Source organism: Pipra filicauda, unplaced genomic scaffold, assembly GCF_003945595.2.
Source record: "Pipra filicauda isolate LSUMZ 115617 unplaced genomic scaffold, ASM394559v2 scaffold115_size4368891_pilon, whole genome shotgun sequence".
Classification (NCBI taxonomy): domain Eukaryota; kingdom Metazoa; phylum Chordata; class Aves; order Passeriformes; family Pipridae; genus Pipra; species Pipra filicauda.
In genome coordinates this window covers 2,918,661-2,943,208 of record NW_024103607.1, presented here as the reverse complement: position 1 = coordinate 2,943,208, position 24,548 = coordinate 2,918,661, and the positions used below count along the sequence as shown (strand labels likewise).

At 39.4% G+C, this 24,548-nt stretch overlaps 1 protein-coding gene across 3 annotated transcripts in view; it reads left to right on the top strand.

Moving 5' to 3' along the window:
- Positions 1-24,548, top strand: part of COL4A2 (collagen type IV alpha 2 chain) — a 144,676-nt gene that overhangs the window by 28,223 nt on the left and 91,905 nt on the right. For 2 of the 3 annotated variants that reach the window (XM_027743488.2, XM_027743487.2), the window contains one exon: positions 14,419-14,502. In XM_027743488.2, coding sequence (XP_027599289.1) covers positions 14,419-14,502 — 84 coding nt within the window. Of the gene's footprint in view, positions 1-2,002; positions 2,130-14,418; positions 14,503-24,548 lie in introns of those variants that run through there. The other variant, XM_027743490.2, reaches the window with a different exon arrangement.

Genomic DNA, 24,548 nt, shown 5'->3' with positions numbered 1-24,548 from the left:
GTGGCAGAAAAACCAGAAAAGCGAAGAAAAGAAACCAGAAGAAAAACTATTATACTTCACAGCTGGAAAACGAATTACACTTGTGTGTGTGTAAGTACACACTAAGGAAATAAAGTGGATAGGGTTTGGAGTAAATGCCTCCAAGACTTGCTTTAGCAGCTTTCCAATTCAGTTAAACAGATTCCAGGATCTGACTAGGGAATCCCTCTTCTTACCTTTCAGGATGCAAAAGGGAAGAGGTTACAAATTAAACAATATAATGAGAGAGTGGGACTTTTCTGGGGACCATTGCTTATCTCCATTAGATGGAGAAATGAGACTCTAGTTATGCAGCTTGCAGATGCTGAACAAACAGTGCTCAGCCCCTCAAATGTGTGCTTGGTGAGATCCGTCTGTGTGACAACAGCTGTTGCTGATAAAGTGTGGCAGGACTCAAAACCTAATTATTGATCCAGCATGTGTCAGTATTGCTGCCTTTTCATGAAAAAGACCTGCCTTTCAAAAATCAACTGGAATAATTTATTAAACACTGGAAAAAAAGAACAAAGAAGGAAGGATCTAGTGAAGAGGCAGCAATGAAACTGTTTTACCATGCTGTCAGCAGCTGAAGCATTGAAATATCTTTTATAAATTAAATGGTGAGAGATCTATTCTGCTAGGAGGGGAAATGTAGTAGAGTTCTTCCAGAAATTTGCTGCATTTGAGATCCATCCTGCTCATTGAATACGGAGTAGATATTGACTTTTCCATGATCATGGAAAAGAAAGACAAGACAAATATGTGATTTTTCTGTTATCTTCTGATGCCTGAAAATGAAGCTGTGGCTTTGTGGGGTAGAGCAAAGGGCCCCTGGAGAACACTCTGTATGGTGGTTGAGCCATACCTATGGTAATGATTCACTAGAGGTCTGATTCCTCAGGCTACATGTGGAGAGTTCTTTTCCTCCACCAGGCTTTTAAGTTTAGAAGAGTCTTGCATCTTATGTCAGGGAAAAACCACTGGGGTTTTTTTTTAGAGAAAACAGGGGTTTGTTTTAGGGCGATGTTACTCCCCAGTCCAGAAGTATCAAGCTTTACTCGGTGTTACACTTTAATTTTGATCCTCAATAATTCCCACACAGAACTTTTTCAGAGTCTGAGTTCTTTGATACCTTGAGTTCACATCAGGAGAAAAGCTACATATTTTCTCTAAGTGATTTCTTTTAATTTAGTGAGAAAATAGGCTTTCTGGCAAAAAGGGTTTACAGAAGCCACATACAACCAAGGAAAATATTCCACAAAAGCATTACACTTAATAACAGGCTCCTAGAAACAAACGGACTTCCCTTCCTCCCCCCAAACAGTATTCTGAACTCTGCTTCTACACCCTTCCAAAGGTTTTACTAGGCAGTAGGCATTGCTGTGGAGCAGGGAACCTTCATTGCACTTAGCAAACACCAACCCAAAACTTAAGTGAAATACCACAACTTAAGTGAAATACCATTCAATCGGTTTTAAGTTTGCCACAAGAGGAAGAAAAGAGTAAAGGAAAAAAAGAGAGAAGAAGGAGTAAAGAAAGAAAGAGAGGGAGAGAAATAATTACTGCCAAGAGGTCACAGGTTGGCTGGTCCGGAGACAGAAGGCCAAACTAAGATGGAGCCTATGTGTGCACCTCTTTTATAGACGTTGGCTACTGTGGTCGTGCCCTCCAGGAGGGACATTGGGGTCACTGACCCCTCACTGTCCCCCTGGCCAAAGTGAGGGGTGCCATAGCCAATTAGAGGCTCCAGGGGGCACAGTATGGGCAGGCTCCCAGGTGGGTGTCCTGCATGGTCCCCGTGCCATGTGCCATGTGCCTTCGGACCGTGGGTCCACGCTGGCCGCAGGCCTTGCCCTGTGGACAGGCCTGGCCATTGCCTGCAGGCCTCGGCCTAGCCCTTCCCACACACACAACACACAGAGAAGATGGTTGATTCGACCCATCAATCAAACAACTCAGTAAGATACAAATCTGGTCTCTAACAGGAGGCCAGACCACTGCCATAATAAGGTGGTACCTGCCGAAAACATCAACAGTCTCATTAGTGGTCTCTAATTAGCAGATCTCTTCCAAACAGGGTCATGAGATACAATCACTGAAGTTTCAAGAAGGTAAACAAGGAAACAGAGCTTGGGGGGGTATTATTTTTTTAGCAATATTATATTCCTTGAACATGGGCATTATAGTCCTAGGTTATTTGCACACTGTTTCTGTCAAAGTATTTGTGAGATCCGTTCTCAGGCTTTTGACATTCTTTCTCAAAATCAGTATTTTGAGCTAACATCACCTATGAGGAGTTCCACAGAAAGGTGCATATGGCAAAGCTGAATACACACATCCAGTCTTCTGCTAATCTCTGTCAGATTTCAGATTTAGGGCTATTGTTCCTGAGTTAGGTGGGGTGTACACAGTATACAAGAAACGTATTCTGAATAAAGCATCAGTTACCAGTTGCTAAGACCTTTGAGCTTGATGAGCACTGCAGGGTTTGTTCTACCACTTCTAAGAGTCTAGCCCATATAATTTCTGATACAGTGAATTGTAGGTGTGCTCCTTGCATTATTCTTGTCTATTTTCTATTGTCTACTGCCAAGGCATGAGTATTTCTGGATTTTTGTACATCTGTTCACCAAAAGACAATCATGTAGTGAAAAAGGATGTGGAAGAGAAGCCAAATAACATCCCTCAAGTCAGTTTAAAGAAACTTGATATTTGGTTGTTTATAATCTCAGTATGTTAGTTGTTTGTTCTGTGATAAGAGCATTTTTGGTGTGGAGACTGAGCCACAAGACTAGTTGCAGCAATGCAGACAGTGTTTGTCTGTTATTTAGGGAAATGAACTGGGAACCGGGAAGGTCCTGGGTCCTAGACCAAGCCGAACTAATGACTCATCATGTAACTATGGAAAAGTGCATTTAACTCAGTTCTGCAACATTGCAGAAATCAGCCCAGCTGCCAAACTGAATCCAAGCAGGTTTTAAGTCTAAAGTCAGTGGCACATATGGGAAAGATGAATCCTTTTTTTTTATTCTGGGTAAATAAATGTAAATTCTGCATTATTGTCTCTTGAACCGTTGTTTTATGGTATAGCTGTGGTAATATTCTTGTACAGTCAAAGGGATATTTTGAATTAAATGGAACCTCCCCCCCAAAAAAAAACCTTCCCACTCCTTCCATGAAATTTATGGGGAAGCAGATATGACGGATAAAGAAACATCCAGTGAAAAAACTGTCATTTATTTTTTTAGGGTACAGGATATCTTAATTCAGCCATTCTAAGTTTCAGATTTTGTAATCTACAGATACAAGCACACTATATTGAGTTATAGATTTTTTTCCCCTGAGTAGGTAAGTAATTAAAAGAGCTTTTTGGTAGAAGTAGGAATTGAAATATATCGTGTGAGTTTTATGAGTAGGAATTATAATGCTTCTTCTGTTTGAATTTTTTTGGTGGTCTTAACATGCATTGGGACATCTTAAAAAAAAAAATCTTTTGCAGGTCCTTTCTTTTCTCATACAAGAAAACATATTAAGACATTTTCCTAATCAGAAGTATATGAGAAGAGATTATCACCAATAGTTGACTATCAGTTTTTATATCCACAAGAAAGAGATTGGTCTTTTACTGAATACTTTCTTCTATATTTTAGATTACCTTCCTTGACTCCATTGCAAATAGTAAAACTTTCACAGATACCTTCATATAGTCCTGATATGTTAGATCCTCTACTGTACCTTCTTTATCTGCTATACCTTTACCCAAGGCTTTTACCAGTGGCAACACTGATCAACTCAGAGCAGAGAGAAGGCAGCTTCAGGGAAGAGATTAAGTTTTGAAATCTAAAGTGAAAAGTGAAATGGGTCAGTGAGAAAGCTAGTTCTCATGGGCTTTTTCTTGACTGAAATAGAAAGGAAATAGTGGGTGTTGCATCTGACCAAGCAGTTAGCAGTAAACATTTCCATGATCAAATGCAGTTCTTTCTCCAGTTTGTTGCAAATCTCTTACCCATTCTTCTCACTTTTAAGGAAATACCAGTCCAGTCCCAAGAAGAGGTTCTGAAAAACTGCATAGCAAATTTCCACATTTAATATTTCCACTAGAGTCATTTGTCTAACAGGCAACTCTGAAAACTGAGTCAGGGCTGTAAGCCTTGTACTGGACTGGACTTACCCTTCAGCATGTATGATAAAAGCAGTATCAGTCAATCTGTGCTGTCACTGATAAACCTATGCAAATCCATTCCTTTCAAATCATGCTCTAAGGGGTAATTCCTTACTTACAGTTCTTCGTTATATTTCTAATTGCAATTTAAATTATTCTGCAGGAAGAACTTATATTCAGCTCTCTTTATTTCTCTGCTATATTTGATTCTACAGGCACAAGATTAAAAAAGGCCATTAAAAACTGTCACCAACCTCATCCCTCCCAAGGGAAAAAAGAACCCTCCCAGGATCTCTGAAGTAAAACCAGATCAGCAGGTTATGTCTGTAAAGTTATCAGAGGAAAACAAAGTAACTAATTCAGTTGATAAAAGCAGTTCATACACAATCATTTTTAAGTAATTACAAAAAACATGAAACAGGAATAAAATTTCAGTGGTTATGCTCACATTTCGGGAAGCCATGGCACCATCGCACTGCAGTGAACAAATATAGATATTGCAGCCATGCAAACAGCTGTACAACTGGTTGCTGTCAGTCCCTCACGAGCAGGGCTAGTGCAATTACATTGCTGCTGGTTCAAAAGCAAAAATCTTTCCTACATTTGCAGGCTGGTTTGTTCTTAGTGTAATAGGTGCAGATGACTTTTCAGAAATACTGGATGCCTATCTGAAGTATGATTTAGCAACTTTTAAGATTTACCAATCACTAAGAATAATATGTTCTTAAGTAAGTTTCCTGCGTCTGCCAATTTACGTAGGTGAGTAAACTAGACAGGTCAAATAACTGGCGTGGTTTATAAATAGAGTAAAAAAAAATATCTCCATATATAGACTAGTATCCAGACTTTCTATTGTTTCAAGCAAATGATATCATTATTTGGATGTCTTTCCAGAACTGAAAATGACTAGACTTCGGAAACCAGAAGTAGTTAAATATAGAAATTGCTACTTTAATGAGTGGATGCTGTGTTTCATTATTATGCTACTAGTATATGAACAAATGTCTTTCTGTTTTTAGGGATGGGAAAGGAGATTTTATTCCAGTAATATAAGATACTGGACAACAGCCAAATTCAGATTGAGGATTGATAGTGTCTTTGACCTCATTCCTTTATGGAAAATATTCTTGATCCACTGTGCAGTATAACTGCACATATGAGGTGATAACACTGTCCACTAAATCACACCTTGCATAAGCCTTGTGCAGATCAAATACAAAATGCACAGCAGTTTGCATAAATAAAATAATAGAATAAAAATTAAAAGAGAAACAGTGTCACGGATTCCCTGGCAAGTGATTACATCTACTTTGGCAAGTCAGAGGACTTTATTCATTGCTGATAACTAGAAAACACTACTTCTGACTCCTGTAGTACTGCTTTTTAAAACCACTCAAGTAGCTTTTGTGGAGATACATTTAATTTCTAGGGATGGGTAGCTGGGAATAAGGACTCATGTTAAGGTATCACAGCACTGTTGCTCTAAAGACCACCACCCTTCTAGATGAGGAATGCCATGTTAAATGTTAAATGTTAATGGAGAGTCTGTTGTCTCATAAGAAAAGGTAATAGACTAAAATAATATGCATCTCTAAAAGCATGCATTTACAAAGATGGAATCAAGTTAACAAGATATCAAAACAAATTTTAATGTACCAATCCATATTTTACTTTAGCTACTGCTGCATCCTTTACCTTTCTCTCAGATTTAGCAGAAAACTCACTCAACTCATTGCCTCTACCTTTGTCCCTCTCTCACCGGAGGAGGGCAGGCAGAAGGGGAGCAGCACAGCAAAGTCTTACTGGGCTTATATCTGTAGGGTTTTTTTCTCCAAGCAAACCCAATTCTGGTCTCGGTAAAACTGAGCAACAGTTTTGTTGTCCTTCTGTAATCACTGTGGACCATAGGTATCAGTTAATGTCTGTGTAATATTTACCCCTTTGTAAGATGTAGGAGGTATTTTTAACCATGGCTGCACACTCTTCCAAGAGCTTAGTTTGCCTGCAGCATCACCTCTCTCTTTCTAGCACATATTCAAGCCTTATTTGATGACTAAGACAAAACTTTTTATTTCTTTAGGCAGATAAGTTACCTGTCTCAAATAGAGAAGTGCCAGATGACATTTTTCTTCCTTTTCTGGATGCAGTTTTGCTCTAGGAAAAGCCTTCTGCATCTTAACCCTTTTTCATTAGCTCCTGAAAGCTGGAGCACTTTCATGCAGAGACCTGTGGCTGTTTTTTAAGATTCACTTTCCCATGGCATTACAGATTATTCAAAAATAAGAAGGAGTGGTGTCTACTTCTTACTGTTTGACATTGTAAAGTGTTTAACTGATTTTTCCCATCTTATATTCTAGTCTCTTTCTTAGGATAACATATAATCATCTCTATGAGAGGGAAAAAAGGCAAAATACAGATGAATCCAACTTCATTACCTGTAAAATATGAGACTCCCATTCACTGACTTCTTAACAGAAAATGATGTCACAGCATACACCGCTTGCTTGGAAGTGTGCTGTTGGCAAACAAACTCACATTGGGCAGGTGGGCAAGACTCCTGGACAGTTATTCAAGTATCTATGCTTTATATTAAGGCAGGTTTAAGAATTACTCTCTGACTCAGCCTCCTAGAGATCATAGTTTTTTGGGGGTTTTTTTGAATACCTACTATATCACAGCAGCTCCTTCTGGATTCCTTCTGGTTTTTGGGATAAATACGTGTTTGGATGAAAGCCATAAAATTAGAAATGCTTTTATGAAAATGTGAAGAATAAGTTCACACTGTATCCTGTCTGGCTTCTGCCATTTTTCCAAGGCAGTGTCTCCGGACTGCAACAAGAGAACTTTTTAATTTGAAGAAGGGATGATAAATTAGTGCCTCAAATAAAGAGAACATGTGGAGCCGTGAAGTTTCACTTTGAAGTGAAACTACGCAGCCTTCAAACCAAGGCTGTGTGCCAGAAGATTCATATAATCAAGAGTCACAAGCCAGTCTATAAGAGGAAAGTCTTTTATAGCTTCACTTCTGAGAGATACAGAATTCATGTTTGCCATTGCTGGCTCAAACATACTTATTGAGACATACTTGACAGGACAAGTTTCTGTCTATTTGGGTCTCCTTAGCATCAGAGACTTCATATTCTCTTGCCCTTCCTTCCGTCACCCTAAACATCAAACACAGGCATCCCAGTCCCTAAGAACAGTAGTACTTTTCAATACTCCTTTTCTGTTGACATTCTCATGCCCATCAGGACACAGAACCGAAACAAACTACTTGCTTTTTTGGCATCTTGCCTCCTGGTTTTCTCTGTATACTCCATCACAAGAGGAAGACAACATGTGAAACTCCACACCAGCTGATAATACATAATTCATTGCCACAAGTATTGCTCTACTCATTGCATTGGGAAGGCTCCATTAGGCAGTGGTTAGGAGACCAGCTCTCATCATACAGCTGGAGGTAAGTCTCTTCATGTTCCTCCTGAGGCCAGTTTCCTCCTCCAGTGTTTTTTTTCATTGAAGGATATGTAAATATATGGCTCCCCCTATTTTTGATGGGAAGTGTAAACATTCAGAAGATTTTGAGGTCACATGCTGAATTATTCCAATTGCCATGCATCCAGTCTAGAAAAGGTCCTGGCTCCCATTCAAATATGAAAGAAAGAATTAGTTCTTAGTGAAATTATTCTCAGAACAGTTGGAGAGAGCATCCACACCCACATCTTTTCCTTTCTCTCTGACTGTGCCAATTTATCTCTCCCTTTCCCTTGACAGTTAAGGTCTTCACAGGGATCTTACTGTCCAGTGCTAGTAGCTGCTGGACTGTGGGCAGGTGGTTTTTGATGTCTGGTTCCATCTTTGACATTGTAACTCTGAGACAGACCAAGCCTGTTACTGGGCAATCCAGGCCTCCTCTGCTGACAGTGTTCTCCGTACTTGTTTTGAAGGGTTTTTTTTTTTTTACATGTTTCTAGAGAAGTGAGTTTGGCAACAGTCAACAAATGTTTTCTACTCTAAGGAGTAAAATGTTGGTTTTGAGTAAATACAACTGTGCTGTCACATTTGAATCCAATGAAGTTCTTCTCTGTCTGGTTCATTAACAGCAGGACTACTCTGTCATACTCTTACTTTATTTTTTCTTCTTTCTTTTGAAGGAAGCAAAAATTAATGTTTCTAAGTCAGGGCTATATAAACTGAATTTGAAAATAATGTCCATTTCAACAGCTGAAGGTCAAATGTGGAAGCAGAGGTTCATACTGGAGGTGCGGGCCAGTCTGGTTTCCCTGGCGGTGACACAGAGGGCTGGCTGCCTCGCAGGCATGCCAAGAATTCCCTTGGGACTTCCAGGCTGAAGTCTCACGTGAAGCGTAAGAATGTGCTGTTCGAATGTGCTGTACACTGCCCCACTGCAGAAGCATGCAGTATGTCAGCACCCCCAGATCATAGTTCAGTTTGTGTTCAGCAAGCTCCCAGACCTTCTAAAACTTGTCTTGGTGAACAGAATGGGGCTTGTCAGGACAGACGTTAATGTACAGTTGCACCCTAAAAAACTTTATCAAAGAAGATGTCAGTGTGCAGAGTCTTTGATTCTAAGTTGCAATATTTTCATTATAATTTCCGTAATTTTTTTTTAGCTGTATGTGAGGAAATGGCTTATATTTCCTGGTCTTTCTGTACTCATAGAACTGCACTTTGAGGCCTCTCCTCTGATTGCCTTTGTTCTTTCTTAGTATACCAAGCCTTGAAGTGAAGGTACTTGAATGGGCACACAGAGACGACAATTACTCAAGCATGGCCAAGATTAGCAACAAATAAATCATTAATGTGTGGAAAACTTTAAAGAAAACTACATGTATATTTCTGGGTTTTTTAAGAGTTTGACTGAAGGAAACTGCATTTAAGTCGTCTGTTGTTGGCTGAAGGTGCATAAGGACAGAAATAATATTGTTTGGGGACAAAAAAATTATGAGAAAACAAGAGGGCAAAAAAGATTTTGTGTTGGAACACCCATATTTTCTGCTTGCTATTCACATACGTAAAAATGCGAAAGTATTTACACTAGGCAAATATACAAGCTTTACAAACATAGGTGGCAGTTACTTACATGTTTTCTCTTGCTTGTGTTTAAGTAGTGTTCACGTTCCTTGAACATGATAAATATATTCATCCCAGCACAGTGACTCAATGATGTTAAAAAGAGAGTCAGAAAAGTCTCTCCTCTCCCTTTCTATTAAATTGCTTTCCTCATTCCCTTTCTCCATCCATTCTGGTCTGGTTCACAGCCTTCTGGTTAAAGCTTTCCTACGTGTATGTGTTTGTTTGATTTTCTCCATCAGAGATCTGCATTTAGTTCTCCCATTTCCTGAGAGTCTGTGCTGAATGTTGTGCTATTGTGTGCAGTGAATGGACTTGAGTGAAGCTGCTTCTCTCAGTTTTCTGCTACTCCATCATCTTCTCCAGCTCTATTTTAAAAATAAAGGATCTGTAACCACATTTTCCAGTATGTCAGTGTCTGTGAGCTGGGCCCCTGTGGAGATAGCTAAGCTAGTAGATAAAATAGGACAGGGAGTGACTTGCAAATATTCATCTGTTCTGGACTGCTCTGACCTGGTCTCCACCAGGTAAGCCAGCTCTAGAAATGCTTAGCTTTGAACACTGTGGATGTAAGCAGTTCTGTGCCACTTGCCCAAAGAGCTGGGTGTCTGTCTTGAACCCTTCATGTGTGGTAGTTTCTGCCTGGTTTTCAGAACCCAGAGCAAGTTGAAATTGGAATCCACATGGCTGGGTCAACACATATGTGTATGTGTGACCAGAAGCAAAACTTCTGCCAGCAAGAGGAGATGGACAAGATATTTTGGTGCCTCCAGGATGAAGTGAAAGCTTTGTAAAGGGGTCTTACTCCACAAATCCAACTCTCCCCCTTTAGACTGGAGTTTTTAGACATAACTTAAGATTTGCTGATTAAAGAAAACACCTCTCTCTAAGAACCTAATAATTCTTTAATTGGCAAAGTAACACATCGCTGTTATTCATATTAATTCACAACTACATCACTGTAAGAAACACTGAATTAGAATTCTGTATTTTGTTCGTGTTAGTATTTGTACAAAATCACTATAAACAAAACTGATAAATTACTCAAAAGTAATAAATTACTCAATTTGAGTTACAATTCTATTTCCTTTCCTCCTGCAGTTGGTATTCAGGTGTAAGCATATCCTTCCTTACAAGTTTATACCTTCTTAACCCACCCTCCTACAGCAAGCCTTTCAGGGACATGCCTGGTCAGGAGACCTGTTTCTTTTCTGTGTTTTTACCACCTTTGGATGTTGGTTTCCCTGCCTACATTCCTCCCAAATATACAACCTACTCTTAGTTTCTTTTTCATCATTGGTCCCAATTTTTTTACACTCAAAAGTTGGTGTTTCTGACACTATTACCCTGACATTTTTTTCTCAATGCAGTATTACCATTACAGTTGGCTAAACAAGACAGCCAACCAATTATCCTATGCTGCACTTCTAATCACCTTAGCCTTCTATGATGAGATTTAGCTCAAATGTCTGAAGGAGACCTGATGAGATTCTCTGAATGGTCTGACATGTTGTGCCTATATTGCATAAAACTTAAATTAGATTCTGTAAACCCCATTTCTAGACTCTGCCTAGACTCTGGACCTTTTAGAGATTAGTGGAATTAGGCATCATCCGAAACATGAGAAAGATCAGAAATTGAAAGTTTTCTCGGCAGACAGCTTTATCCTAAAATATCATTCTGGCACAAGCACACTTCTCTTCATTTAACTGCATATTGTACAAATCAGGAGATTCATCTCCCCGTTCTTACACTTTTGCAGGGGTGGATAGCTGTGTGTAAGCTGGTCACCTCCACCCGCCTTTACAAAGCAGAAGGTACTTTCTGGGAGAGGTGCAGTCGATTGGTTTAAATGCCAGTATTAGGATGGGGTGCATTGTGTCCTAGGTTTTACTGTTCTCTCCACTGACCAAAAAGGCTTCTCCTGCTCAAATCAAAATAACTTCTTAGGGTTGTCACCACTGGTGTTATGTTCCCAGAAATCTAATTTCCTCAAGACATAAATAATTGTAATACTTTAAAATTGCATTGTCCACCACTAAATTTTAAACTGTGTTTTTTGCAGTCTAATTATTGACTGATATATGTCCATTTAGTTTCCCTTCATCTTGATCGTGTGCCCATGGGTATAATTGTTTTTGACAAAGTTTTAGAAGAATCCTAAACACATTTATTTTTTAACATTAACAAGCTTATAAGTCATAATGTTTGATACTGTAACTTCCCAGTAATGTAAGATTAAAAATTATGCCATGATCATATCCTTCGAGAGAGAATAAGCATTCATAGATAGTGGAAGATAACAGAAAATGGTACCTGTGACAAAAAGCTCCCAGAGTCATTCCATCTGCAGTCAAAAAGTAAAGAAGTGGAGATTATATAATAAGGAAAGCTCAAGTATAATCCAGAAGAGGTATATTGATTCTGGTCTCAAATGTGTTCCCATTATGTTCCCTACCTTTGGAGAATCTTCCAGATTTTTATCTTCATTATCTGAAGAATCTATGTGCATAAAAGGATACAAAATGAGAAAATAATAAATAAAAAAAAGCTTCCTAAAATTGTGGAAGAAAACAATGGTGTCCCCACATTAGCTACTGGTATTGTTACAGCATGCAAATTAAAATGTTGTATGGTGGGTAGACAAACAATAGACCTTGAACTTCCATTTGAAATAAGCATTAGCAGCCTCCTTTTTTTTTACGAGTGCACAAATATCTTCCCATAGTTCTGATTCATGCTCTATTTTCTCCTTAGCAACATTTTACCAAATTTAGAGTCACTCTGCTAATTAAAAAAAGAGAAATAAACTTATTGTTCTCTTTGTTTTTTTTCTGAGTAGGAGAAATTGATCAAATTACTGTATCTATCTGTTACTGTTAGGCTGGGATATACTGTTATTTACAGCACCAACAAAAACAAATCTCTAAAAGTTAAAAAAAGATCTCTGGAAGTTCAAAATTGACTGTTATCAATGGCAAAACTACTTAGCACACTGCTCTTTAATGGACACCTCCATCCTACAGAGGAATATGTTAACACAGGCCGTATATCTGCATATATAAAAATTAATAGAACTATTCCTAATTTCTGAAAAGGAACCGAGGGGGAAACTTTCTAAAATTAAGGATACTGAGAAAAAGATGCAAATTTCATCTGCAAATAATTTAATAAGAGAAAAACCCCACAGAGATAGTGAATTTGTGACCATCCAAATATTTAATTAAAAAATGGACCAACCATAGCAAGCTGCTGGAGTTTATAAAACTACCTTGGTTTATTATTTCCTCTAAACAATAGCTTAAAAATAAAGTAGAATTCATAACATGACATTGAACACTGTTACATCCATGAAATAATTTCCTGAATTAAACACCTAACCTTTATATAGCTCAGGGCATGTTTTCAGTTCTGTGGACCTCTTTTATCAGTATGAAAACCTTACCTCTTTCATTAAACATGAGAATTAAATATAATGTTGAAAAAAAGTATTTTTATTTATAAAGATAGTTAAGATACAGACATGAACATTCTCATGCAAGCATAAGACCGTGTTTTAGGAACTTTGTATTACTGCTTGTCATAAGATCAAGAGCCTGCTGTACAAATATAACCAGAAGAGGATTTGTCAATGCTTGGTGCCTGCTCCATACCTTTTATTCATTTGACTCCTGGGGAGGAATACAAATCTCAAAGCTGTGTTTTCAGGTAGTGGGAAGACAGAAGTGGATACCTGAGAAACGTAACTCAAAAACCTCAGGTGCTGAGTAGGGGATTGCTTAGAGCCATAAGAAAAATGCTAAGCATGGCAGCATTGGTCCCTCTCTGTGTTTCACCTCCTTAAGTCAGAGCTAGAGGCAGGAACAGCAGCATCACTGCCTATTTAAGCAACAGCATAGCAGTTCAGAGCACCTATCCTGTTTTGAAGGCTTGTTTATACCCCTTTCATCTCCCTTTCATGAGATGGTGTGCTCAAGCTATGAAGGAGGAAGAAAGAGTGAAGGAACCATTTGAATCAGGTTACCAGGAAGGGAGCAAGTGACACAGAGCCTGATTCTGTTCCCTACAGCTGGGTTGCCTTGCTCTAAGGAGCAGTGCATGTGAAGTGCCCTGAATAAGTGTCTGTGGCTTACAGTAGCCACTGGACTTCAGTCATTCTCTCTTTTTCTTCTGACTGTATTAATTATTCACTATGGGGCAAGCCATGTTCAGAAGTAGTGACAAGAAAGCCTTTTGTCCTTTCCCAGATTACTTACTAGACTGTGGGGCACTTTCAGCATTCAGAACCCTGGGTTTAGGTGGGATGAAGGCTGGTCTTCACAGTATTCCTAATTATTAAGTTACAGTTATAAAAGTCATACCACAGCATGCACAGCAACTCTGCTGTTCAGGTTTCTGAACAGGACTGCGGCTGCTGTGTTTCATGCAGGCACTTACTAAGTATAATCTGAACTGGCCTGCCTGTTGAAGTCCAAGGATTTGCGTGGAGTGGTGCATATTTTGTGATCCATTTATTTGCCGCCCAGGCCAAGGTAGTTCTGGACAAGCACGAGAGATGTAACCGGAACCATCTACTTAAGCTAGGTCTAACTTCTAAATCACAGTGGTTGGTTGCTAGAAAGTTTTATGTGCCTCCAGAATAGGCAGCATTGAAGAGCAGAAGGCAGGAGTTTGGCTTATGATTTTGAACATGATATCTACACCTTTCTTTATGTCCACCCATAAATATTTCAAAATACAGCGACGATTTAGAGCATGCATAGAAGGGTGTACTGCATTGTGACCTGGGACTTAGTCTGTGTCCCTAAAGAATCCAAACAGTTGCACTTCCATGACATATCTGTTGCATGTGTCAAAAAAATGTGTGAGATACTGCTTAGTGTGGAGCTGTAGTGTTTTGAAAATGTGGAGGAAATGAATGAAGTAACCTTATATTTCTTGACGCTGATCTCCAAGAACTGGAAAGCCACTCATGGCTGCTTCTAAGCATAGATTAAAGAGGTTTCAACTGTAAATCCTAGATCTGATCCTGGTCTTTGCTTGAGCAGTTCCCAGAGAGTCTGCTAATCAAAGCTTATTGTGCTGTGCCAGGTATTCTAGCTGATATGTTTTAACTTTTGTTTTATGTGTGTTCTGGTTTGCAGGGTGGAAAGAAGAGTTACACAGGACCATGTGGAGGCAGAGACTGCAGTGGAGGATGTCAGTGTTTCCCTGAGAAAGGAAGCCGTGTAAGTAACATTTTTTTCCTTTAAAACATTCTTGATGGTACCAGTTTAATGCTGTTTGCTATAGGTAGACTTCCATCAGACTGCTAAGATTATTAAAACAATTATTCTTTTTCAGGAAAAAGTTCCTACTGTTTCATTTTACTTTCTCAAAAGCTTGTAGATTTGAAGAAATACTTTGTTATGAAATGTAGCCCAGGGACCTGATGGCCATGACAAGCTGATCAGATCAGAATTTTAGGTATGCCATGTTCTATAGCGTCATTGGATTCTGCACTAAATGGATATGCTAAATGAATATGGACAAAATCACTCAATAATATTCTTGCAGTCTTTCTGATGAAATGTTATCTGTTGAAAAGATACCCCATACATATATTTGATGATCTTCAAGGGCTTTTCCAACATAAATGATTCAACAATTCTGTGATTCTATGTGATTTCCACTAAAGCAAGAAGAAACTAAAGCAAGAAGGAAAGCATGCAAAACCTGAAATCCCTGCTGGAAGGGAACTGCCTAGGACTTCAAGCATTACTTTGTGGCTGATAGTCTGTTCTTTGTTTTGAGGACTAGTGACGAATGAGGCAGAGGAAAGGAGATGGGGTGGAGGGGATTAGCCACCTGCCACGAAGAGCTCTGAGAAATAGGGCAGTTCCTATGCTGTATGGCTGGGAGCCCTGGCTGGCAGGCTCCTTCTGTACAGCTTGGTCTTCTGCAGCTGAGACAGTGACTCAGCCTTTTCCATCCACCCATCTCTAAGAATAGGTCAGGCAAGAGATGTGGCAGCAGGTCATGTGCTTGTTGTTCTGCTATCATAAACCTCATAAGATTTTTTAGTCCTCTGCCTTCCCTCCATGCAGCAGGCCATCAGTCCTCATTCCCATTGCATTCCTCAAGCTTGACTCCACGTCTGAGTGGAGACAGAGGTGGTAGGAAAGTCACAGTGTAGGTGGGAGGAAAGGAACACTTGTTTACAGCAGAAGTCCTGGTGTCTCTATGGAAGTCAGATGATCCTGAGGTTATCATGCCATGAGGACTGTGATGGTTATACTCCCATCCCCTGACCATGAGCTGCTCATGATCTGCTTTTCATTACAATAACTCAATGGCAAAATGATGAAGCTGAGGACAAACAAGCTCTACCCCAAGATGCAGCTTCCCATGGGACTCCCTCCAGCTGTTACTGCCTTACCTTCATCATCCAGCACATGAAGTTTGGCAAGTGCCTACTGCCACTTCCCAATTTTGACTCAAAGTCAAAACCTGATGCTGTAAGATGTTCACTAGAGTTCATGAAAATATCTGTTGCAAAACTACCAACTTTTGTGACTGAAATATTTTTCATGTAACCTTCAATTTCAAGTTGCCAAGTCTGCAAGAAAAAAGAGGTAGTTAAACAGAAGTAACTGCATAGGTTAGAAAAGCTGAAAATGTAAAATTGCCAGAGTAGAGAACCAGTCAGGTGCCACTGACGAGAAGCTCCCTGTGAGTTACTTACTGTCTAGACTGAGAGGTGAGGGCAGATTTTGTGTACTGGCTTGCCACTCTCACTCTTGAATTTATGTCAGGAAAGTAAGTAACCCCACTTACTAATCACACTGGCCTCCCTTTAAACAGATAATGCAGATAAAATAGAAAAGGAGTATAATACAGAATATAAATTATGTTTTGCTGCTTGTAGTTAATTGTGCAAGATGTGAAGAAGTATTGGGAAAAGGGATTTACAGAATTCTATAACACTGGAAAAATTGTATTTTACCTCCCTACAATGATACATCTCATTCTGACTTAGCATACACTGCCTGTATTTTCTGTCTGCTGATCTCTTCAGATGTCACAACCTCTGTTAAACATCTGGTTTAAGGAACAAGATTGGCCTTTAGAGTCTAGTCAAATTTGGCATAGCTTTTGGTCTCATGCTAATCCTCAATGGGAATATTTATTTTCACAAAACCTCTGTATAATCTGGCACGACACACATTTTCTGTTCGAGGTGACTCATTACATGCACAATAGACGTGTTGCGTGTTTGCACTTGTAAGAGTGACTGAAGCAGTCTGTCAGAGCCTGCTGCTGCAGTGACTCTCCATCTTGGATGCTTCAGAGCTGTCACTTGCAGGACACCTGGAACTCAGTTGGGAGCAACGCTGCCAAGGTCTGCAGCCTGCTGTCAGCCCTACCGTCCCCTGGAAATTCAGTCTGTTCATGACAGGACTCCCAAAACCAGGCAAATAAAAGCACTTTCTTTGGATTCCTGCTACTGAATGCACATCAGCAGCTGTTGAGTGAAGAGAATTCATTGAAGTGGTAAATACAGTTGCAAACTATGAAAGGAGTAAAGGTCTGAAGAAATGCCTACTCTTTATTTAAGTGTGCTTCTACTTCATTTGCTGTCATTGACTCAGTTGCAGTCTTAAGATAGAGCATTTGAGTAAAGATGCTTATTAGTTGTCTTAATCCAATTACTTTTGTTTTTTAGAAAGGGGTTTTTGCAAAATATGCCCACTGATACCTCCTGGGGCTCTCTGCTAGAGGCAGAGAGGCACTGTTGAGATGCGTGAGGATTCAGCCAGGTTTTGGTGATTTGTGTCAGGTCTCCAGGCGCCGGATAGCTGGAAGCCCTGTGCTTCTGTCTACATTGCTTTTGTTTCAGGACTGATAAGTGTAGGCATGAAGACACAGGAAAGTTGAATTGTGCTTCACACGGGCAGTTTCTAGGGACAAAAGGCAACTTAGCAGAAATCAATGCACGCACTTAGCAGCCCTACTGGACAAAGATATGTGGTTTTAGTTTTTCCTCCATCCTATTTTGGCTGGGTTCAGCCCTGAAACTTTCCCTGGGCTCAGACACAGCTGAAATCCAGTAGGGACAGAAAAATAAAACAGCAGAAGTGACATCTGCCCACTGTAGCGGTCTGGGAGCTTCTGCAGCTAGGCAAAGGCAACAGTTAGCCTGCAACCTCCTGCTTCTTGTCTAAGCTGCTCCCAGTGTTCTGAGAACACCTGCAAACATTCCCAGGAGGAAAACTGGTCCAATTCAAATGTTAGAGAATCAGGACATTCCTGATAACCATGTTTGCAATTCACAGCAAATGCTGAGCTGTTGCTTGGAGAAGAGTCTCTGAACAAATATTTCTTGGGCCACACATGTTCCCACCTCCTGTCTTGCTTTTGAGTTCACACCTTCAGAGTAGAAAGAGTAAAAGGAATTTCCTCCCTAAGTTGGTTTTTTGTTCCTAGTCTCTAATGACACTCTAGCCTTTGTTCTTTTTCACTGCAGCTTAGTTATTTTCCATTGTATTTACTGTTAGCTGGTTACGAATATCCAATCTATCTAACCATACCTTGCAATTAGGCAGGTGGTTGGAGCTGGGGCTGCAGGAGCCAAGCTTGGGAATCACTCTCTGCCTCATTTCCCCTTCTCACAGCTGGCAAAAAGCTCAGTGACATTGCAGTGAGAATTGAAGCTCCTGAAGGATTTTCAAATCCACGTGTAAAGAAAGCATGGTAGAAGCCTCAATGGAAGACACAGAGTGAAAAGGGAGAGGAAAGACAACAGACTCATCTTCTCCCTAAGATGAGACAGATTCATCTTCTCATTTTCTTCTAAGACAACTTTTCCTAAATTGTTCTCCTAAGACAACAGATTCACCCTTTCCCTATGCTACATGTGGAGAACATAGTGTAAGGAGTACCCAGATGCCTGAGTAAGAGGGAAAAGAGTAAAGAGAAACACTGATACGGTATTGAAATTCTGTTTTGAATGAAACAGAAACACTGGATTAAAGGAACAAAAAAAACCCCAGATTAAAATCATCTGTTTTCTTTCTTTTTCCTCTAGATTTTTATTGCAATTCCTAAAATCTTGATATTTATAGTCCTTTGCAGACTCTATATTGGTCAGGGAACAATATATGTGCCTTTAAAATTTGTTAAACATTAATGCACTTACATAGGAAATGATAACTCCTTTCAGTACAATGGCCAACTGTTTGACCTATTGAAGTTTATAATCAACCTCACTTCATAACCAACCTAGAAGGCTTTATAGAAAGTGGAAGTGAGTGAAAATCTTTTTGATCTTTCTGTAGAGTGAGAAAATGCACTTTTGAAGTCTCTCTTTGTACTTTCTGAGTCAAGCGTCTGACAGTGCTCAAGCTGTTTAGCCATTGTTTTTGCACGGGGCTGGAATAATGGAAACTGAAATTAAAAGACAGCTTTTTGTCCCCCCATAAAGGCCATTTTGGGGAATGCCTGAACATTCCTTTTTAACCAAGACTGGCATGAGGGCTCAGTAGAACTCCCTTACAGATATCTGTTATATTGCTTTTGCTAATGCAATGGCCATGGGTAAGCTATTACCAGTTCATCTATAATTACTCCTGTCTGCTTTTGGATGCCATACAGTTGGGAAATCTAGTGTCTGATATTCACTTACAAGCATTTTCCATAGAAGTTTAAATCTTAACACATGGGCTAGATCTAGATGTTTTTCATCATAATTAAAAAATAAAAAAAACCCACATCAACAAAATATTACACATAAATACCTGAATTTTGTTATTATATCTTAGGGAGATGTTTAAATCCAATAAAATAATTTTATCAACTGTTAGTGTAATTCTTGTACATCACAATTAACTGGCTTCTAAGCTGGTATAATGGCAGTAGCTCCTTCTAACTCTTTGTTAGTGTAAGCTGATATATCCGATGAAATCTTTTTATATACCCTTTTTATGCAAAATTAGAACATAAGAAGCATCTTCTCAAACTGGACCAGTGATATATGTAGCCCACTACTCTGTTCCCAACTGTGGCAGTAAGAGATGCTGTTTATGGAGAGCACAGAGTTCTGGCAGCTTTCTGCAGTCCATTTCAAGATAACCCAATTTATATGTTCCTTTAGTATCTGTGTTTTTCCCTGAATTTGTCTAATCGTTTTTCAAAGCTGCTGTAACTGTGTGTCTTCACAACCTCTAGTGGAACAAAGGAGTTCACTACTCAAGTTATGTCAGTCATGTCTCAAATTATATAAATTATATAAATCACTCTCTGACCTGTTCTATGCAAATCTCCCTTTGGTTTTGTTGAGTACATACTATTTCTAGTACTGTAAGACTTGGAGCAGTTCTGTGTTTATGTTGCTCGCTGGTTCCCTAATTTTGTAATTCTCAGTTTTATTCCCTCTCATTTTTCTCCTGTCCAAAAGGACAAGTCCCCACCTTTTTAAGTTCTCTTTTGAAGGCAACATTCCAACCCTTAGTCCCTTTATTCTACTCTCTCTTCTGCAAGAGACCAGAAGTGTACACAGAACACAGGATTATGGATGCGCTGAGCAAATTGACACCCATCGTTTTCTTCTCAGTATCATTCCTGATGTTCCCCAACACTGAAGCCTATCTGCCCACCCAGTTTAGTGGGGTCCTTCTGGATCTCCCAGCATGGGAGATCACCAGATCTCCTCATTCCTCATCACCAGCATCACATTTAACAAACTAAGAGAGATTAGTATCACAGTTCAGTCTCTTCTGCAGATGACTGATGAAATCTTTGCTAAAACCAGTTAGAGCACACGTCTGAGAGGACCTGTTGCTGTTGTCTCCATTTTGAAATATGACCATCAGGTACTATTCTTTTCTTCCTAACAAAGAACAGTTTATCAAAATAGTCTTGAGAATCCAAATATGTTACAGTCACTAAGGCTTGCTTTACCATGCTTATCCTTGTGCTCAGTTACTGTATTCTTTAGGGTGCACTACTGCCTTGCTAAGCAGGAAAGTCAAATAAACTGGCCCACAGTTCACAGGGTCTCCTCTTGAGCCTCTTTTCCACATGGAAGCTTGGTTGGCACCAGCCCACTGGTGCAGTGGCAGTTTGTAATGTTGAGTTACACACTTTGGCCAGCAGTTCTGCAGTTTCATACTTGAGTTCCTTCAGAAGTTACAGATGAATGCCCCCACTCCTGTTCACTTAGTAACGCCTGCCTTACCTATTTTATCTACTTCCTTTATATTTACCTGAAGTTAATCTGTCTCAAGGAATAACTTGGATCTGGGACCTTCTCAAACACCTTCAGCAGTAAAGACCTATGCAGAGAATTCACTAAGTGCCTCTGCTATGGCCTTATCATCCCTGAGTGCTCCTTATAAGCCCTTGGCATCACGTGTACTGCTATTTCCCATGATGACTTCTTGTTTTTCTTTAAACATCTTTTTACTGTCAGCTTGATTGTCTTCTGCAAAATTTTCTCATTCATTTTTAGCCATCCTAGTTGCCATTTACTCTTAATCTGTTTCTGATGGGCTTTCCTGTTCATTTCAACAGTTTTTTAAATACCAACCCTTTTGCCTACAATAGCCTCCTTAGCTTTTTTTATGAGCTATGCAGGGTTTTTATTGAACTGTTTTACTTTCTTTTTGATATGTGACACATAGTTTACCAGGATTTTTAATACAGTGTTTTTGAAAAGCCTCCAGGTTGCTTTAGGCTTCTTGCCTTTTTGACTGCTTTTTTAGGCTTTTACTATTTTTGTGATTTTTATGTATTTCCCCTTCTTGAAATTGGATATCTGTGTGATGTGTTTGTTTGGCTTACTCCATCCCACTACACTACAGCAATAAGTTCAGTTTTACTGTGAAATTCTTGCAGAGCAGTTCTCCCAACAGTACCTCTTAAAGCAGGTCCTGTGCAGCACTAAACACAGAGACTAAACCCAGAACAGCATCCTGTCTTATGTGTCCAAGGGTTTACTGCTCTAAGAAGTCAGTTGCTGCGTCCAAAACTTTTACCTCCTTATCACATCTGGATGAGGCATTGTGCCTGACAGTATGCTGGTAATTGGAATTGGCCAATATTGCTACCTGACCTAGTTTTGCAGCTCCTCTAATTTCCCTAAGTATTTAATTATTGATGTCTTTAGCAGGGGAATCCTAAATACAAACCAAGTCCTACTTTTCTGTTATTTCCACCCACAAGGATTTCCTAATGTGCCCCTCTGCCCCAAGTATGTTTTTTCTGTAACCCTTTGTTGTAGTCTTCACATACTGTGCCATTGCCCTGGCTGTGATTTTCTATCACCCCTGTAAAGCAGACAGACTAGTATAGTAACTCTGTATGCCACTGATTATCCTCCTTTAACAAGCATGAGATGCCTGTTATATCAGGGTTGTCATTTATTACCAAGTAGTGTAATTCCATAATCCTGTTTTGTAGATCTTATAGCATTGATGTAGAAGCATTTAACAACTTTTGACCATTCATTTCTTCCCTTGCCTTCTCAGGAATGTATTGAGCATTGGCCATTTCTCACTCACAAGTTCGTTCAGTCTGAACCAGGTGCTCCATGGCTGTCAGTCTTCTCCTGTTTCTAGTTTAACTATTTCTCTGTGAACTTTTTAATTCTTAGTAGTAACAGCCTTGTTCCATTTTGTATGGAACAAGTCTAGTCCGTTCCTCCTATGCAGGTCTCTCTTGTTCCACGGAGTTGGCAAGGACTTCAGTCTCTCACACAGCTGCCTTGAGTTAATCCCTAGGACATCCCTGTTCTGCTCTCTCGCCAGTGGTATAATATAGATTGTGTCCACTGGTCCCTCCCTTGTACCAGACTACTAAGACTTCTACCATATTATAATCAACTAGAGATTTGAGTTTATCAGAGATTTGATCCCTTGTTCCAAGCTGATTATCCACCTTCCCTCTGACTGACTACCCCTAAATACTTATTAGATCAACATCAAGGTTTTGTGGGAGTTTTTTTGATGGTGGCCATGTGAGGGGAGGGAGCCACAGCAGAAACTGGACTGCTCCACCACATTCTGGCAGGCCTTGTGGACCCGTTTCTCTCCAGCTCAGCCTGTCTTTCATCTAGATAAAAAATCAGGACTTCTGCTAGGGCCAGGGGCTGCATATGCAAAACCTGCCTCTGGGATCAGCAATAACACAACTGGCACTCTCTTTGCAACAAACCAAGAGGTCTCTGCTCTGATGCTTATCTTCTGCCTGCATCCTGAGCTTGCAATTTGTTAGCTCTTGAAAGTTTGTGCTAGTATAACTTCTTGTTTGAGAGATGATAGGCATTACTTTTCCCTTTCCCTGCTCTACCCATATTAAACTTAGTAGCAACAAGGAAGATCTGGCCTCACTGAGATGTACCTGGGAGTCATGAGGAGAAGGCAAGCTGACCTAAACCTCTCTATACAGGCTGATGCAATCTCCTTCATTTAAGGATCCACCATGACAGCTCATATGCCCTTCAGACATCTGCAGGAAGCCACCAGCAAACATCCAAACATGAACCCACCACCAGAAGAAACCCCACTGATCACACAAGGCAAAATCTCACAAAGCTTATGTACCTTCCAGAGGCCTGCCCTTGCTTGTCTTTCTCTTTTGATTCTTACCTTCCCAAAACAGAAATGGTTTGGAAAATGTCCTGTTTGCTCTCCAGTTTTTGCCATATACAAAACTTCAGGAGTGAACTGGATCATATATCTTTTATAGTATTGTCAGACAGACTCTGCAGCAGAATGGATATAAGTACCAAAAAAGGGTGCTTCAAAATTTCACATTGCTTCGTATACCAAGGTTAACTGTGGAAATTTCTAGGAAGAAGAACTGCCCTCAGAGAGCAGGTATTTGGGGGAGGTATTTGTAATGGCAAGAGATTTAAAAGTAAAACGCCTATGGTATTAATGATCATTATGCATGGACAGGAAGGCACCTTTCATTCTTTCAGTGGTGTGATCAAGTCTGGTATGGTACTAGAGGTTTAATTTTCTTTTTTTCTCTGGTCATGGTAATAGTGGAGAGCAGCTCCAAGGATGGTAAAAGACAGGAAATGAAAAGTGTTACCATAAAACGCTTGAACAGTATGAAGCTAAATTCTGCTTGCAGATACACGAGTACAGTTTTCTTTTACACACGTGTTTGAGGGTAGTTTCAAATGCATGCTTTCATTTAAGTTTATTCTTTCAAAACACAGTCTTACAAGATCTTTCCAGCATACATGAATCCTGCAAGTCTTGATATTGTTCCATCGGCATCTAAATCGTGGGCATAAATCTTAATTGTGTGAACTGTTAGCAGTAAATAGGCCCGTAATCTTTTGAGTTTGCTACCAAAGGCAGGCAGGGTACCCTGTTTGCTTGATAGAACTTGAACTCGTGTCAGTCTGAAACTTGATACCTACTTTATGATCTAATGTTTTATTTAATGAAAATTGCTTAACCTGGGCTACGTTGACTGTCGACCAACCATGCAGTGGGATAGTTGTGTTGGTTGCTAATTCCTGTTCTTTAGTACATTTGTCCTGACATTTTTTTAAGTGAAATATGCATGTTTTCTTTTTTTCTTAAACTCTGTTTATACATGTTTAATCAACATCAGAGATCTTTTTGAACTGGTGGATGGAGGTTAGATAACTTTCCCATGAGCAAGAAGCATGGGATCCTCCTTTCATATATGCATTCTACAAAAAATCTGACATTTGGGAAATCAGTGAAAGGTCTTCCTCAGAATCTGTTTCAAATAAAAAATGTAAAATATATTAAAAATATATTAAAATATATTAAAAAAGCAGGGTATTTTGTTTGACGGTACATGCCACATCACATTTTCATTTGTAAATGTTGAGAATATTATAAAGAATATTTAAAACATGAAACAAATTCAAATGGAGACTTTATTTAAATCAAACAAAATATGCACATCGACCAAAAATTATTTTTTTATTCCTTCTTATTCTTTTGCAGAACATTTCTACTTCAACCAGATGTGAAACATTGTTTGATTCCATAAGTAACCTATAGAAATTGTATTTATTTGTAATCTAAAGGACTACAGTGTTGTTAAGCCCATCCCATGCTAACAATTTGCACTCCCTGTATTTTGCTCCAGCCCTGAAAGCAAAATTCCTCCAAAACCTTTTCAAATCAATCATACAGGAGAAAAAGAATGATACTTGACTGGAAGGTAGTCAAAAGGACACATTCACCTTTTATTTCCATATTCAACTTAATCTTTTTAAACTTCCCTGGATTGATATATGTTA